Genomic DNA, 16,157 nt, shown 5'->3' with positions numbered 1-16,157 from the left:
TCAAAATCCTCCTGTGAGGCACTGGTATGTTTGTCTACAACAGAAGTTAAAAAAATCCTGTGTGTGATGTATCACAGAGAGCTGCCTGGTGTGTGGCTTTGGCACCTTTGCAAATACCAACATAAGAAGTTTTTTCACAAACCTATTAGAAAGCAAGTACAAAAACCAAAATTCCAATTCTAGCATTTTCAATTAACTTTCGATCCTGGTAAGGAGACAGCATACAAGTAGGGTCTGAATGTATTGACGCAGCTACACTGACATCCTTTTCCTCCCATACAACAGATGATGTAAATATGCTACAGTTAAGAAAAAATTGCAGTTTTCTCCTACAAGAACTCACTACAATGTACTCAGGTGTACATAATCAAAGGCCAAAGACCTCCAAAAATCCATAAGATGCATGTTTACACAATAACAACATAATTTTTCAAAAACATTATTAATTACTATAATAAATTAACAAATTCAAAAATTAAAAAAAAAATACTTGTCACATTCAATTTAAGATAGTAATGTCTAGCATGGGTTCCTGCTAATGAGAAATTTTATTTTCTATCACATCCACTCCAAGTCATTCCAATTCCAGAAGATCAATAAGCGGAAACGTAAACAGAAAATGAACGTAAGAATACTTCAGAAATACTCATACAGAAAAAAGAATGGTTAATTCTGCAAAGTTTCAGCAAGTCAGCTTTGTAGTACATACCTCCAGGGCAAAAAAGAATCCAGTGAAAGGATTGGCTCCAACAGTAACATACTGGGACATGGCAGGTGGACTGTTTTTTATGGCTGCATTATATCCTCCTATATTGGAGGCAGTCTTCATTTGATCAAAAGGACACAGTGTCATGATGCCTAACAAAAACATTAAAGTGAATGTCTTACACATTCAGAACAGAGGCATGCAATTACTCTAAAAGCGTAAACATATTCCTGCCTTCTTGCCTGGGTAGCCAGCATTCAGGGGAAAGGAAAAAGGAACAGCTTTAACCACAGAAATGCCAAACAACACAGCAGAAATAACCTAATGCGCTTGGGTTAATTATAAAGCACACCTGTTTGCTCACAAGAAAAAAAATTCAGCAGAGTCCAGCAGCAAAAATACATGTACCAAACTCACTTCACCTGCCTTGATAACAGCCTTCTGACCTCCTAGCTGCTTTTGTAGAAAGGGTGGACTGTCCCTCAGATATGCCTCTCAGACAAGATCTGAGGCTTCTGCAAATTTCTAATGGGTAAAAGTCTTTGAAAACCAATGAGTCAATTTGCCCTTTTCGGAAAGGAACCATTTCAAATTTAATTTTCCTTATGTGCTAGATTCAGGAAAGACCCACGCCAGTCTTAACCTGCCTGCCAGACAGTTCTTTCACCTGACAGAAATGGAAATAATTGCATCTGATCTGGTCTCTCTCAGCTGTTTCTTACCAAGCAACAAAGAACAAGACAGTTACAGCTGCAAGAGCGAAGAGTCAATCAGACTAGATAAGGAAGTAAAATATAATTTTGATAGTGCTTAGTGAGATCATTCACTATGACAGCCTTCTCTCACTATTTATTCTATCCAACCAGTATCAGTAAGTCCTCTCAACCAGAATTTAACTGCACAGAAACATTAATTTCATTTTCTTAAATATTTGAAATTAAACAGAAATGCTTACCAATACTAGCATGATCAACAATCGTATCCACATCTTGCAAACCCCATTTCTTATAAGCTAATGGTGGAGGCTGAACGTTCTCATTGCCAGATGCTGCAGCTGACAAAAGTTGATAAAGCACAAAAAAATTTCTACTGAGTCAAAGACAAAGGAATAGCATAACAGAGAAAGAAAAAAATCACCTGATGCAACCTGAAGCCACAAAATACCCTAGTTTTTAGTTAACATGCGTTAAAACATGTTAAAATGGCCTTTTGAAATATCTACCATCATCAAATTAAGAATTTTTTTTTAAAATTAACTGAATAGAACTGCACATGATATTCCATCATAAATACATTTTGTACTTGTAGATAGTGTATTCACTAGCTAGTATAGTATAATATTCTGTACAGTTTTAAAAAGCTACTACAATTGATTTCTGTGTTTTGGGCATGTTTAAGTGGAAACTTTTCCACCCAAGTGCTTGCAAAGTCATCACAATCACTAGATATATAACAGTGGGAGGTAAGAACAGTGGTAAGACTAAACCAGTGAGTGACACTTTTAAAATATATATTACCCCAAATACAGAGAATCAAGAATGAAGGAAGATACAGCACTCCAGCTGCAGATATTGCAACAAGCTTTGAGTCCTTCTCAATACCATCCTTGTGCCATCTATCACACAGTACTGTCATAATTCTCCTCTACCCCCTGGAAACTGAGCTTGTTCCCAAATTAGAGTATGAACAGGCACTGTACTAAAGAACAGGATCAAAGTCTGCACAATCAAACAAGGTATGAAAAGCTTTTAGATATGAACAGAAAAAGCAGTGATCACTTCTGCTATCATCACAGCACTACCACTTCCCATAGTCTTTATTGGGAAGAAGAACATTCCACTGTCTGTGACATGCTAAGAATCATCTTAGCAGTACGCAGTGGCTTAATGCCAGAGGGCAGCTGACCACCACACAGCAGCTCACTCACTCACTACTAGCGGGATGGGGAAGAGAGGCAGAAGAGTAAAAGTGGGAACACTTGTGGGCTGAGATAAAGACAGCATGCAAACAAAGAAAAATAATGTATTTTCTTCACTACTTCACATCAGTGAGCAGGTATTTAGCTACTTCCAGGAATGCAGGGCTCTATCACTTGTAACAGCTACTTGGGAAGTCAAATGCTACAACTCTGAAGATTCCTCCTTCCTCCTTTCCTCTTCCCAGCTTTTATTTCCAGGAATATCATGATATGGCACAGGACATCTCTTTGGTCAGCTGGAGTCAGCTGTCCCAGCTGTGTCCTGCCCTATTTCTGGGAACCCCCAGCCTGCTTGCTGTCACAGCAGTGTGAAAAACAAAAAAAAGCCTTAACTCTGAGCAAACACTGTTCCACAACAGCTAAAACATTAGCATGCTATCAGTGTTGTTTTCATCACAAACCCAAAACAGCCCCATACCAGCTACTAGAAAAAAAACTAACTCTATCCCAGGCAAAATCAGTGTACAGTATTATGGGGAGCATGTAGAAGACAGTCAATACTCCTCAGACAACTTGGGCTCTTAGAACATTTTCTGTAAAGGAAGAAACATCCCTGAATGCTGTAGGTGTCAATATATCAATGAACAAGCAAGGAAGATCTAAATTCCACCTTGATTTTATATTTAATCTAAGTAAATTTCCTAAATAGTAAAGAATTATTAACAGATTGAAAAAATAAACATTTCCCCTTACACGTACCTCTTGCTACCTGATTGCGACATGCACGAAGGGACTGGAAGAGGCTGAAGCCATCAATTGTTACAATTGCTGCTGGGTACAAAATACTTAGTTCCTCATTCTGGGGAAAAAATAAGAAGGAGGAGACAAAAACCAGATCACTGCTACTGTTAGAACAGCTTATTTTCTGGCTTTTTATACTATTAACTACACAAAGATGAGGATTATATCCAGAGAGTTAATATCGAACAAGCACAGGCAACAGACTAAGGCAAAACTACAGAAATTCAGTATTAAACTGTCCCAAAAATTATTTTAGCCACATGGTTTTATATTTTTATCTTTTTTTAATAACTTCTTTGTTTGCTTAATATATCTTAAGGCTTATGAAAAAAATACATAAGTTGCAGAAGCTTTTGAATGTGACGGAAAAACAGGTTCATCTAGAATGTAAATATCACGGTTTTAGGAAGTCAAATTCTGAAACTGGATTAATGCCTGCCTGAATTACCACTTGGGCACATAAATGCTAATCTGGCGATACAAACTCAAGACTCAAATTCCTTCATGCTTCTGTATTTCAAAACTGATTCCAAAAATGTCATACTAAATCACATGAGTATTTCTACACAGAAAACTTGAAAATTTCTGTGATTTTGTTCATTTTTCATATAAAGCTTGCCAACTCGGCCAAAAGCAAGGAAAGCTGCCTTCTCTCCTAAACAGTTCTGCAGTCTCCTCTGCAGTAAATACTCATAATGACATGTAGGTTCCTAGCCCCATAAATATTCTTTTAACTTCCAGCTATTTTCTCTGTGAAATAATTAAGGTAAGTTCTTATGAATGAGTATGAATAGCTCTTGGCACCTGTCAAGTTACATTTTCTCCCTTCATCAATGCATTATCATGTTCTTTGCACGCAAATGAATAAACAAAAAATGAATGAACTATTCCTTTGCAAAAAGAAAAACAGAACAAATCTATAGAGCTAAAACTCCAAAAGACATTCTGAATCCTCAAACTATACAGGCATGAACAGATCTAGAACAAGAAATCAAGGGTCTCTTGTTCTAAGGAATCGTCCATCCAATCAAAAATTGGTAAAGGACACAGAGGATTCACAGAGAAGACTCCCTTCCATACCCCATAACACTGGCACTTCGCTTTTGAAATAATCTGACAAAACCTGTTCTGTGACACCAGGATGCCTGGGAATTTCATAGGTTCTGCACTTTAGCTGTAGGACAGGATCTTCATTCAAAAGCTGTGCAAGAAGCAGTACTCCACTCTAGAAGAGAAAGGATAAGAAGCATGAACATTTCTGTTCGTTTTCTTAGGGAAGACAAAAAGCACAATCTGCAGGGAATGGAAGTTTAAAACACCCAGATGTTTATGCCAAGAGCTCCCTTGCCCTGCCCTGCTGAGAGACGCACCTCAGTGTAAAACCGAACGTAGCCAGAGGTGAAGCCAACCACGATGCACGTCCAGTCAGGGCGGCCTGTGGAGCTCCTGTTTCACAAAGAGACACGCGTTAAAAACAACTCCCATTCTAAGCTAGGGACACAGAAAAGTGTCATGTAAGGACATCAGTGATGCATACACATCCTTACCTCTTCTGACTTGCCAGTGGAATACACAATACGCTACTCACACATTCACTAGAAACGAAACACAAAATTAGTGGTTTTCTCTAGTTGTGAAATTTTACTGCATGCAAGAGATCTTGCCATGTCAGAATTTTGAAAGTTTTAATAATTTATTAATGCAGCACACCAGATATCAAATTCACAGTAAGAATCAAAAAAAGTCTCTTCATTTAAAAGACATTTTCAATTACAAGTTCAAGAATGCCCAAACAGACCTTTTGTACTTGTTAATGCTGTCTTTCATAAATCACAGACTGATTATTCTGTCAGTACTGTTCAGCAGATTCAAGTTAAATTTCAGGTACCTACAGGTAAATTATTTTCTTCCCATCTATAATGATATGCCATGAACAACCCTTTTTTTTTTTTTTAAGGAGCCAACTGAACCATACATATCAAAATAATTTTTTGAAATATGCGATTAGGTAGATTTTACATCCACTGCCTTTCAGCACCTCATAATTTGAGAGCAATATGGTCTTCCCAGATAATGCAATAACTGAGCATGCTCAATGACAGGCAAAGCATGCAGAGGGCAAGCAGATGAGCAGGCCTCAATATCTCAAATCAGAAGTTATTTAACTGTTACCATGATACAAAGTTTTACACTGTCTGGGGAAACAGAAGCAGTACAAAGGTTTCATGAGATAGCATAGAATTCAAGATGACATGGCAAACAGCACTTAAAGCATAAATGCCAGCAGTACTGTTTATTATTTACATTTCAGGTCACTTCCATTTCCCAAAGAGTGACTAAATAAGCAAGGTAGACAATTAGTGAAGGAAAGCTTTCTACATGCAAGGTTGAGAGGAGTTGCAATTTCATTACATCCTCAAAGAAACATTAAATATCTAAGTCACATCTCATCTTCCAATAGCAAAGCTTAGCCACCACAGAACATTTTCAGTTGAAGGCAACTTTGGGGAAAGAAAAAAAGTAAAAAAAAAAACAAAAACAACCAAAACCACTCAAATCTTTTGATAATCTGACAGTAATTTACATATTAATACCTCCACAGAATAAAAAACCAAAATACATCAAAATGTATTGAATATATTCAATCTAATATATTCTAATCTGAATCTAATCTGCCCCTATCTAAACAGAGCTACCTGTTTCATAGGATAGCATCCTTCAGGGCTGTAACAGTAGTAAGAAACTTTCCAGTTTTGAAAGTAAGAAAACCTCAAACAGCATTTCTCTCTTTTCTTTTTTTTAACAAAAGATATCAGGGTAGTATCAAATGCACAGCGACAGTAGTTTTATAAAAGGATTATGATTTTTACAGAAAAGCTGATGAAGTCAACACCTCCTGCAGCAAACAGAAGGCTGAAGGCAATAGGGAGCATATTCAAAGGCAGACAGCAACTTAAGGCTGCAAATGTAACAGCAAAGTGCAATATCTTATTCCATATGGGAGATACAAAAAAAGCATCTGTCTGGTTATTTGAAGACAGATGAAGCAAAAATATTGTATAAATACCAAATGTATGACCAAAGCAAATTTTCCAAGTCCCCAAGTGACTCAGAGCCCAAAACCATATTTTGATCAGAGACAACTTTATGCTTGTTTGAATGAGATTTTGAAAATGAAGTATATCTAGAACAGCTTCATACATTTTCAATTGCAACATTCCCTAAGAAAGTTTCATCTTTACTACAAAAGTTCTCAAAAGAATACTTTTTTTTCCCCTTCTAGAACAAGATCTTATAAAAAGCATGTCTAAATTACACACAAATACACTGACTTGCAGAGAACCACTTCTTTCATTTGTAAGAACTTGTTCTGTGATAGCACACAATACACAGGAGTGAGATTTGCAGATACTGTTTCTCATCACCCATGTTAATCTATTTGTATCCAACACTAATATACATAAAACCACAAATGCACTCAGAAGAAAGGAATATGAGCACAAGTAAAAAGCAGGTTATTAATTGCTAAACATGAAAATAACATCTAAATCACAGCTGCATTTCAACACCTACCCCTCTTCAACATTCAGAGAGCCGCTCCAGCCGACAGCATATTGCATTTCCTCCTTTCCCTTGTCACTGTGCTTCCATTTAGCTGCCATGAAGAATAAAGACACAATCTATAAAACTCCAATGTTTTGCATCTCACAAATGTAGCTCTATTTCTGATTTTCCTCTTTGGTACAATACATCCTGCCACACTTAGATTAAGTGCCAATTACAAACTTTGAAGATCATTAAAATAAAAATATATTCTTAGTGACTTTTCTAAAGGACTCACATGTTTTCTTAGAAATTTACATGGAAACAGATTTTAAAACTAAAATTTTAAAGTAACTAGTTTTGTTTAAAAATATTTATACATTAATCCATCAAATTTTAAAAGGCTCAATTCAGAAAACAGGGATCCTTAGGAAAGAATTATTAACCAAGGAAAAACTTCTGGGAATACTACTGAACATGAGCTATAATGAACAGAAAATTTTAATTTTAACTGCCAAGAAGCACGTGAGTACTCCACACTAATCTGACAATCTTTAATCAGTGCATCAGAATTCAAGGTTAGAAGACGCCATACTTTGCTATTCACAGGGTGCTGTTACAGCTGGCACTTAATTGTTCAATCACCTCCCAGGTGTCAATGGATAACCCAAACTAAGTTAGTGCTGTGTGCCATTTGTCTGACACCTAAAACCTGAGGCACAGGGACACTTCTGCCCAGTGTGGGACAGCTGTCACTGTGCAGTTCATCAGAGGCAGCTCTCCAGCAAGTGATTTAAATCACTTCTTGATGCTTGATCCAATAAGAACTTTATGAGGAGTACTGCTGTTTTTCCAGTTTTGATGACAAATTACCAACTGGTCTACTTCAAGTTTGGAATACACAGCCTTGCAGGAATGACAAAGCAGAACAACAACTCAATACAATCTGCCCAATTACACATATCTGAGTTTCAACACTCTGATTTTTAAAATGCCATAATAGTCCCCTTATCAGGATGCTTCCCTTCATCTTCCTCACGTCACCCACTGCAGCCATCAAAAGACCAGAACCCCAAACAAAAGCACATCTATAAACAGCAGTTGGCTGATCAGTGCTCATATATTACTAGTGATAGCTTTAAAAGCTCCCAGAGCCCTACTTTGGAGTAAAATACAAAGGCACTCATTATTCAAGATGGTATTCACCCATTATTCAAGAATTTTTTATCAAAGGGGGAATTTCAAGAAAAATTCACATTAATACTCCTTTCCCAGAGTGATACTGGCTCAGGTAATTTTTTAAGGGAAAAGAAAACTAAGTTCAAGCATTTCTTAATGGCTAAAACCAATTCAAAACTTTAAATTTTCTTACTGAGAAAAAATAATGCCAATATCTCTGAGCATATTAAAACACAGTAGTTGTAACACATACGCATTTTATGACCACAGGTCAAAACACAGTTGAGAAGTAAAGGCAAAGCAATTTACTTGACAAGCAGCACCTAGAAAACACATGATATGTGCTATAAAACACTTCAAAATTCTTGAAGGTATGACTTGGGGGAAAAACAGAAGGGAGTGGGGCAAACAAATCTTGTTTTAGTTACTATAAAATGTCCTGGCACAAACACTCAGTGGAATGTATACTTACGCACTAAAAAGACTGCTTTCTGTTCATTAGCTATTACCATCAGGTCATTGGTTGGTGACAAGGATAACACACAGTCCTGAAGCCAGTAATTCCGCTGGTTCTTGGAATTAGATTCCTCTTCTTCCTACAGGTAAAGCTTTAGTCAATGTATGCAACATTTTTTAGACACAGCAGAACTTGCAAGACTGATGAGAACAATCTGGCTTGCCCTCCATAGCAGGGCTAAATGGACTTTTTATTACTGACCACATCACTTCAGCTCCAACTTGCATGAAAAGCCCTGAGAAATGCATCAGCCTTGCACTAATTGTGTGTTTACAAACAGAAAACAAAGAGGTACTCATCACTAGCTCTACTCAAAATCATCTACATTTAAAGAGACACTAGGAGAATGAGATTTAAAGTTTTAAAATCATTGATTAGAGAGTGGAGAGAATCTCTTTAGTTATTCTCATTACAATCCATACTCAAAATGAAGAATTTATCCAAGCTCATACGCTGACCAACGTTAAGCAAGTAACTGCACATATGAAGAAAGTAACTAAGTTGGTATTCACTTGGCAACAAGTATCAGGTGCCTTTCCACAAAGTAACTTCACAATGAAACAATTCCAAACCAAGTGGTGCCAAGTTTTAAGGGTATAAAGATGGGCAAGTAAAAACTTTGATACCATCCTCATGTATTAAGAGTCAGAAAATTACATCTTTTTTTCCTTGGGGAACAAGCCAAATATTTTATTGTGGCACACACAAAGTAGTTCCTGCTAATCATATTTCAAAGTCAGGGAAGTAACAGACTTGGAATGAACTGCTGCAAAGTCTCAGAGTTGATATTCCTGGTTAGTTAGACCCATACTCTTATCCAGTCACAGCAACACACTTTCCCTAGTCCACAGACTATTTCCACTTCCATATCCAACCCTACCTCCTTTTAGCACTCAAAAATATTACTCCATCCTCTAACATCTCAAAGCAGCTATGCACAAATAAAAAAATCCAACAACTTCAGTGTGATCATTTTCTGATTCATTCTATTTATTCTGTTACAGTAAAGTTGCATCCGCTTGAAAATCTGCCCATTTACTCCCAGCTAAATTGAAGGAAGAATTTGCATATCATGCTCTTCATCAACTATTCATTGTATTTATTTCCTTGCATAAGCTTGTACCGTAAAAATGGTCACTGCGCACACAGAAATACACAGTGTACCCATGATAAAGTCTACATTAGCACAATACAAACATTATTAACTACTGTTGTCCACACAATCTCCTAATTTGTGTAAGAGAACCTATTTTCATGTGAATTTTGTCTGTTGATGGATGCCAAATTGTTTAGCAACAATTTTCCCCTATTTACTGGCACTTTTCAAGACTTCACAAGACAATGAAGTTATGAGATATTCATGACAATTTTAATTCCTCATGACAGAGATAAATGTGTCATGCAAAAACACTTAAGCAAAACCCAAAGAAAAGCCCTGTACTAATTTTTAGTATCATGATTTTCAGACTGAGGAAAAAGAAACTGAAATTAAAGGCTTATCGGAAGATTAAAAGGAATTACAACAGTATTTCAGACAGAAAATTTAAAATTACCTGTAAGCATGAACAAAGAACTTGAACTACAAAGATATAAAACATGACCATCTCATATTAGCTACAAAAATGAGCTAAGGGTTAAAACAGGAAAAGCACTGAACTTGCCACAACAAACTTAAGGGTAAAAGACAGAATTATTAAAATCTGTATTTAAAAAAAGGTATCATCCCTACAAAACAACTAATCAGATCCATAAAAGGATACCTTATAAAAAAACTGAACTTTTTATTTGTTTTCAATGCCTTCTCAGAAATTGCTATGTTCCATGAAATAGATATTTGTCCAGGGCACAAGTAATTCCAAGAAACAATGAATTTTTCACTATAATGCAAATAAAGAGTTAAAAGCTTTAACAAGGGAATTGATTGTTATATTTTGCTAATAATTCTCACTTCTGTGATAGACTGACGCACTCATTTTGCTGTGCCTTCAGACACACAGACTCCTGTATTTATATGCTCCTACACAGAACAACCTCTTTGCTGAGTATGACAGCAAACCGTTTCTGAAGTCTGGCCTGGAATCACTAGGAACTTTAGAGGAAAACATGCAAGTAGAGGATGCAAGAAGGATGTAAACCACCTGGTAAACCACAGAAAAGCGTGACATTTTAAAGAAAAGAGTGAAAAATTAAACTATTTCAATTTAGAAATCCCTGCTGGTTCTATCAAATTACAACAAAAGTAGAAAAGCAAATATTTGTTCCATTCATTCAGGAAGTTATAAACATTACAGCACATCTAATGAAGATGTGGCCTGAGAAACACACTCATTTCATGATAATTATAGTGGAGCTGAGTACCCATCCTATTTAAAAGGTTTTATACCCTGTCATCCCTGACAGTGTCAGTGATTCATCCCTGGGAGACACCATGTTCATTTCAATTTGTCTGTCACCTCAGCTGAAAAATCTGTTTCTCTGCAGAATTGTCACAAAGATACTGTCCAATAACTTGGGCATCCTTCCTACACACTGAGAAAAAGACAGCAGATAAGGGGTTTGTTGGTAAGGTGAGGGTCTGGATTCCTCAGAGCTGATTCTGTTGAGTGATGCATTCAGGTGCAAAGGATTTCTACAAGCAGCCTCGTTGACATCTCATCAAGTCAGCTGGCAGCTGGAAGGCTCAGCCTTACAAACAATTAACAGACCAGCCCTGCTACTTGCAGCTGAACGAGTTGTGCAGAGGAATGTTTTTCCTCCTTTAAAGGGCAATGGTGCTGTTCCATCCCATGCAGGTAGTTTAAACCCTCCTGTAACACCATCTACACATGACAACATAAAAGGAGCTCTAGTGACCCTTAGGAAGATGTCTATGCCAGTAATTTGTGACTTAGGATTTTTTGATTTATATTCATTTATGATAATTATAACTTCACTGCCACGCCCTACTGTTCCTGACTAGCTACAGGACAAAAAGGATGCCCCTAGGTGCAGCAGCACAGGAAGATGTGTGTATACTTTGGTGAGAAAAGCCCTACAGAACATAAGAATATGAGCAATTATCACAATAGGTAACATCCAAGTTATATTTAGAAAAAAACTACAGGAGCAAGGGACAAACAAGCAATCACATTTAAAACACAGGTCAAGACCTTTCTTGCCCAGGTGACAGTTATATAGGAGGAAAAAACCAAAACACCACACACATAAACTAGTGGAAAAGTCTTCTACAATAGGGAAGTTAGCAATATACATGTATATATATATAGATATAGATATATATATATACACATACACACACACATATGAACTTACAGGTCCTTGTAATTCAGCATCATCCCAGGCTCCCCAGCCACCATCTTCCCAGCTTGTTGATTTGCCTGCTTTAAGTGAAATAAGACTTGTCACAGGAATACAGCATAGGCAACAAAATTATCATTTTTCTTTCCCCACTAATGCATTACAACTTTTTTATGACAGATACTACAAGAATTCTACTGAAAGAACCCTGAAGTGTCTTATTTTTCTGTATTTTATTTACTTCCATTTCCAACACTATGGGAAAGTATTAAGAGAAGATGTACCAGACATACAAAAGGCAAAAATAGTACATGGAAATTAATCTGTGATCACAAAGCATCTGAGCCCAGAATAATGCAGATCCCACCAGCAAAGCAGAAGCTGACAGTTTGGCCTCTGAGGAGAAAATGAGCACAAGAACCTTGGTCATTCACATCTTTTCAAGGCAACAGAGAGGAAAATTAATGAGACACTGATCAGTTTCAATTATGTCATTCAGAAACCTCAGAGTAACCACAAGCTCACAAAATACCTCAAACACCTGAGAAACAGATTAGATTTGTAGAAACAGACCTACTTCTTTACTTGTAAGAGTGAATGTGGAAGTTCTTTTTTCACCTAAAAATACAGAACTTGATATATAAATTGAAAAGCCACAGGTGTTTAGTACTAGCAGATGTACGACACTACCACCAACTGGGACCCTCGATAAATCAATAAACATTGTTGTAATTCAGTAGAAAAGCCAAGGACTGACTTCCATCCAAGCATGTACTAGAGTGAAATCTGAAGCAGTAACATCAGTAAGACCTCAAAGAGTTTTCCAAGGATTTCTTTCAAGATTTTCCATTAACTGCTGTCATGGCAAATTTGACCTTCAGAAGAAGTTAAAACATAATACCTCAAATGAGTTTAAATGTAGTTTCAAGCAAGCAAGATTATGCCAAACAGCACATACAAGAAGGTTTTGTACCAAGAGCAATTTTATTTGGTCTAAAAACTTGTAGTTCTGTTACCACCAAGTAAGGAAAGGCTGAACAATACAACAGAAATCTGTAATCTCTCTGTTTAGTTACATTTTAAACCTTCTGTATGGCTAATGAAGACAAAAACCTTAAAAAAAATATTTTCATTTAAAACATATTTTTTTTCCCAATGCTGTTGAGAAGGTATTTTAGGAGAATGTAGAAGACAAAATGCTCACTCCATTTTACCTCTGTAAAATGCAAAGGTCTGTGTCATCTGCAAAATGGGCTAGTCAAACAGTTTTACTGCATCGTCATCAATGCAGACATAACTGCACAGTTATTTTGGACAACACTATATAAACAACAAGCTTCCATGGGTCACAGTCTCATCTTGTATTTGAGGTCAAAAATTTTGCAGTGTACAAACGTAAAGGAAAATTATGGCACATACTGTTGAATAGAGTAACCACAAGAAGAAAACAATGTTTATTGTCTAGATTAAGATAACTAATAAAAATCTACTTTTGTTTGCATTTTATTATCTCAAAAGATAAAAAAAAAAAATCTCCTTCCTATAAAATTCATGGAGGAATGAAATCTGTCCATGTGCCAAGGTCCAGAGAGAAACAGAACCATACCTAAGAAACACAGTTGGGGCCAATGCCTTCTCTGCAGCACAGAACAGATCAACCTTCCTAAGAAACCTCAGCCACTTCAATTCTGAGACTGAACGCCCACAGCATAGAACTGCAGCTGTGAGGATTCTTGCTGCCTCTGTGAATAGCCACAATTTCATGGTAGCTGTCATCAAGCTGGGATGATACTAGATAAATGAAAAAAGATGGGAAAATGATGTAATGATGAGTCACCATTCCACTGACGAAACTGCAGAGATCCTTTAGAACTGTGGCCTGCTCTGCAAAGCCAGCACCTTCTCCAGCTGACAAGCATTTACATGCCTACTCCTTTCATATCCATCCTCCACACTGGATAGATCATCCCAGGATGTGCCATCATATGCATTTATCAAGGCCTGCATCCATCTTGCCTTTCTTTCACACATTGTTTCTTTTTTTAAGAAAAAATGAAATTAAAATCAATTGTTTTCTTATTCACATCATTCTTATAATTTAGACATTTCACCTATGCAATGAATAGTGAAACAAGGCATTAAACAACAGACAACAACACCTGGAACAACGTACAGAGGACACACTCTCAAAGTAACTCAAAGCACCAGTTATTCACCTGTGCAAAAGAATTATAAAGTATTCCATGGAGGCTGCCAGCTTGCACAGCTTTTCCCACCCACCATAACTTGATAAGGTTGGTTAAGTGAGAGTCCAAGTCCACAGGGTCCAAGTTCTGTTATGATGAAGATTTTAAGAAATCCCCCACCATTTCCTTTAGCAACATCACAGATCAGAACCAGCAACTGTGGAATGTAACAAATTCACTAGTAACTAATACCTAAGCAAGCCTAAACAGCTGTAACACGATCATTTTTTCCAGTCCCTCTTAAGGAAAACAAAATTTAAAAAGATTAATCAAACTTTCCTGCACAAACCTCTGTTTCCATTCAAACAGTTCTCCTTACTTGGATAAAACAGCAGCAATATTCCAGATTTTGCTTAACTACGGAGATTGCAAAAATAAAAGTTCATCAACTGGATTTACATGAACCACTTAATACTTTAATTTGAAGCATATAGCACCAGCACATTTGAAATTTTAGAGCTGGTTTAAATGCTGCACTTGTGCAACACTGGTGTTAATGCATAAGAAAATTAATTTAAGCACAGTTATCATTAAACAAAACACCCACAAGAACAATTTCTACCTCTAAACATGTTTAGTTTAAAAGACAAGAGCAGAGAAGAGAGAAAAAATAGCAACAGATTTAGACCACTGAGGTCTAACCAGCATTTAGCAAGTCAAATTCAATATGAAAGATATTTTTACTCACTTCTCATAGTATAGAATAGACATCTGAGCACAGAGAATTGTCAGTGCCCTTCCTTCCAGAGCAGCACTATGACCTGGGGCAGGCCGCTGAAGCCTTTCCTTCCTGCCCTCACATTTACATTCCAAATCTTCAAATGCAGGAGGTTATTGAAGGATGAGCTTAGACACATGCAATGAAGTCCCATCCATGTTTTATGAATATAAAACATTACTAGATAATAGTGCACAAAACAATTGCTTAAGTGTGAGAGTTGTAGATTTTCTTCTATGCATGTTTACTGCAATTCTGATACCACTGGACTGCAAATTTATGAAAGAAATAATCTCTCCAGGCCAAGGAATTTTAGAAATAGCTTAGAATCTTCTTGCTGTTCAGGAATCATAGGGCATTTATTCCCAAAGCTCCTCCAACATGAGGACTGACAAATATATAAGGCTATTTTGCCAACACTACTAGGAAGCCTCTCTTAAGGCTAGTTTTATATTTGCTCTCTCTTCTCACTTCAGGCATCCTTAAGTGGGGGGAAAAAAACCCAAAAGCACAACCAAGTTAGTCTCCTAATCACAAAAATAACCACTTGAGCATTTTTTCTCCCTTAAGGAGGTCACAATTGCTTTTGATAAAGTAAAAGATAACTAAATTTAAAATGATCCAGGTACTACATAGATTTTTTTAAATTAATAGTGCAAAGTTCCATGGCCTACAGTTATAACTTAACCCAAAAACCAAAATTTGAAATACCAGAGGAAAAAAAAAAAATCAAAGGCCATAGGAAACAAATGAAACAATCACATACAAAACATAGTATTCCATAATTTTTCTCAGATGCAAGCAATGCCATAAGTTAGAGCAAGAAAGAATGAAGGCTTTCATTCTTTCAAAGGAGGTGTTGAAGCAGCAACAAAGCTCAGGTGAGAAGATAATTTGGATAAAGTACTCTGACAGCATTCTGTCATGTAAGCTGAGAGCATGTCATTTACTCTTCCCCATATCTGAAATGTATTAACTGCTACAGATGTAACCCAATTCAGGCAGAGCACGTATTTTAATGACACTTTACAGGAAAACTGAAAGGAAGGGATACTAAACATAAATACTACAATCTGGAAAGAGAGGATCTGATTAAAGAGGCAATGAAAAAGATATTGTCAGAAGAGTATTCAATAAGAATATAACTGATCCAATAAGATTGATACAGAAGCAGTTAACAACACTAATGCTAAATGCAATCTAGAATTTCATTTTGTAATGTATTTTTTTCT

At 36.6% G+C, this 16,157-nt stretch overlaps 1 protein-coding gene across 4 annotated transcripts in view; it reads right to left on the bottom strand.

Annotated features, from left to right (window-relative positions):
* RAB3GAP2 (RAB3 GTPase activating non-catalytic protein subunit 2) overlaps nucleotides 1–16,157 on the bottom strand; it is a 42,404-nt gene that overhangs the window by 21,441 nt on the left and 4,806 nt on the right. The window contains exons 2-10 of one of the 4 annotated variants that reach the window (XM_005523317.3): nucleotides 11,977–12,044; nucleotides 8,620–8,743; nucleotides 6,999–7,080; nucleotides 4,973–5,020; nucleotides 4,796–4,871; nucleotides 4,549–4,650; nucleotides 3,384–3,483; nucleotides 1,662–1,760; nucleotides 710–858 (exon numbers count right to left, since the gene is read on the bottom strand). In XM_005523317.3, the coding sequence (XP_005523374.1) occupies nucleotides 710–858; nucleotides 1,662–1,760; nucleotides 3,384–3,483; nucleotides 4,549–4,650; nucleotides 4,796–4,871; nucleotides 4,973–5,020; nucleotides 6,999–7,080; nucleotides 8,620–8,743; nucleotides 11,977–12,044 (848 nt within the window). The remainder of the gene's footprint in view (nucleotides 1–709; nucleotides 859–1,661; nucleotides 1,761–3,383; nucleotides 3,484–4,548; nucleotides 4,651–4,795; nucleotides 4,872–4,972; nucleotides 5,021–6,998; nucleotides 7,081–8,619; nucleotides 8,744–11,976; nucleotides 12,045–16,157) is intronic. The other 3 variants (XM_014252943.2, XM_005523316.3, XM_088053368.1) reach the window with 3 other exon arrangements.

Source organism: Pseudopodoces humilis, chromosome 3 (assembly GCF_049639895.1).
Source record: "Pseudopodoces humilis isolate 2021_Gansu_Grassland_sample_001 chromosome 3, ASM4963989v1, whole genome shotgun sequence".
NCBI lineage: Eukaryota > Metazoa > Chordata > Aves > Passeriformes > Paridae > Pseudopodoces > Pseudopodoces humilis.
Note: the sequence above shows the minus strand (reverse complement) of the source record. Positions and strands in the feature narration are given on the sequence as shown.